General features: G+C 41.2%; 2 protein-coding genes across 3 annotated transcripts in view; one reads left to right on the forward strand and one right to left on the reverse strand.

Annotated features, from left to right (window-relative positions):
• LOC118425769 (differentially expressed in FDCP 8 homolog B-like) overlaps positions 1 to 1,076 on the reverse strand; it is a 13,166-nt gene extending 12,090 nt beyond the window's left edge. The window contains exon 1 of the mRNA XM_035834840.1: positions 894 to 1,076. Within this exon, the coding sequence (XP_035690733.1) occupies positions 894 to 1,040 (147 nt within the window). The 5' untranslated portion in view covers positions 1,041 to 1,076. The remainder of the gene's footprint in view (positions 1 to 893) is intronic.
• LOC118425774 (2-methoxy-6-polyprenyl-1,4-benzoquinol methylase, mitochondrial-like) overlaps positions 980 to 1,902 on the forward strand; it is an 11,102-nt gene continuing 10,179 nt past the window's right edge. The window contains exon 1 of one of the 2 annotated variants that reach the window (XM_035834852.1): positions 980 to 1,118. Coding sequence is in view for 1 of the 2 variants with exons in the window: in XM_035834851.1 (XP_035690744.1) it covers positions 1,408 to 1,615 (208 nt within the window). In the remaining variant the exon portion in view is untranslated. Of the gene's footprint in view, positions 1,119 to 1,387; positions 1,616 to 1,902 lie in introns of those variants that run through there. The other variant, XM_035834851.1, reaches the window with a different exon arrangement.

The following is a 1,902-nucleotide window of genomic DNA, read 5'->3' on the forward strand; positions in this document are numbered from 1 at the left end:
ATGTCCAAGTGGAGATGTTGTCGTATTTTCCCTACTTTACAACATACTAACCCTTCATACTGTGGGCTCTTGCCGTCCTGCCGTTTCCGACAAGAGCACGAGATCATATCCCCTAACCATCTCATCCAATCCTTTCATACAACACACCAACCCATCATGCTTGTGGCTCTTGACGTCTTGCCGTTTCCGACAAGAGCACAAGGTCATAATATTTCCTAACCATCCCATCTAATCCCTTCATACAACACACTAACCTTTCATGCTTGTGGCTCTTGCCGTCCTGCCGTTTCCGACAAGAGCACAAGATCACATTTCCTAACCATCCCATCCAATTCCTTCATACAACACACCAACCCTTCATACTTGTGGCTCTTGCCGTCCTGCCGTTTCCGACAAGAGCACAAGATCACATTTCCTAACCATCCCATCCAATTCCTACATACAACACACTAACAACATTTCCTAAAGATCCCGTCCAATTCCTTCATACAACACACTAACCCTTCATGCTTGTGGCTCTTGCCGTCCTGCCGTTTCCGACAAGAGCACAAGATCACATTTCCTAGTCATCTTATCACATCACTTCATACAACACACTAATCCATCAAATCCAAATGGCGCCACCCTTCCCGTCATACACGTCAAAACAAAATGGCGGCGCCCATAAATGCAACGAAAAACAGAACAGGTTTTGCTATCGCAAACCTGTAACTATGATATCACAACTGGGTCAAAAGTGATTATGCAAGACTACAACAAAATAAATACCAGCTGACCGGACAAGGTTGTAGAAACCATACATGTGAGACTAATTCTTATCCATAACTTAAGACAGAATGAAAACAACGCAGTGTCTTCACGGTTGAAGAGATGACACAGGTGTACGTGGTTACCTGTCTGATCGGCGATCCCGTTTCCCTCCGTAACTTTGACGTGATATCATCGTCGGCATCGGCGGCGATCGTCAGCTCCGACGACAGGACCATCTTCGCGCGCCGCGTTCGCGATGATCTCGGCTTGGTCTGAGGATCGGAAGACATTTTTGTGATCCACGGGTTCCTCTGCGCCTCCTACATGTCGTTTTTTACGGTTTTAAGAGGAAGGAAGGCGTCTAAAACGTAGGCGAACCGTCTGGCATTTGTATGTAATTTGCGACCTCTTCCGCCATTTTTGGCAGACGGTCACAAGGGCAGGGATAGTGCACTAGTAAGTAGGTGTGACGAACTAATAAAAATGTCATTCTTTAAAGGCTTTTAGTTTGTATATATATACTAGAAATATACTAATAGATAAATAAACTCTGATTTAAGTTTTCTATTAACTTTTATTACCCATATTACACAATTTTAATGTTCATAAAATATTTGTAAATCCCCTAGGAATAGAATAGACTGCTCTCTTGACCTTATGACCTATAAAACAAGAAACATGGCCGCCTTGTGGTGTGTTTCTGTCCGTCTAGGTCGTGTTTGTAGATGTTCTAACAGAATTATTGCGTCTAGAAGAAATCTCAGTGAACATAAATCATCTGATGAAACTGATAAAGAAGAAGGCACTGAGAAGTCAACTCATTTTGGCTTCGAATCCATTAATGAAAGTGAGAAAACTGGAAAAGGTTTGTCCTTCCAACTTTTTATCTTCTAGTTCTAAAGCGTGCAGAAGTGTTCTTGATTTTACCAAGGAATTTTTATCGATAAAAAACTGCTTTATTTTATCATGAATTATAAAAAGATTTATAAGCAATGTGTTTGGAACTGCTGCTGCTGGAAAAAATCACTGCTGGATTTAAAAAAAAAAAACAATCACATCAAGTCAAAATGCCATGTGATCTTTCTGATTGATGATGAATATGATGATAAAGATAGTATGAAGATAGCCGGTGCGACTATACACGAAAAACGT

Source organism: Branchiostoma floridae, chromosome 11 (genome assembly GCF_000003815.2).
Source record: "Branchiostoma floridae strain S238N-H82 chromosome 11, Bfl_VNyyK, whole genome shotgun sequence".
Lineage (NCBI taxonomy): Eukaryota > Metazoa > Chordata > Leptocardii > Amphioxiformes > Branchiostomatidae > Branchiostoma > Branchiostoma floridae.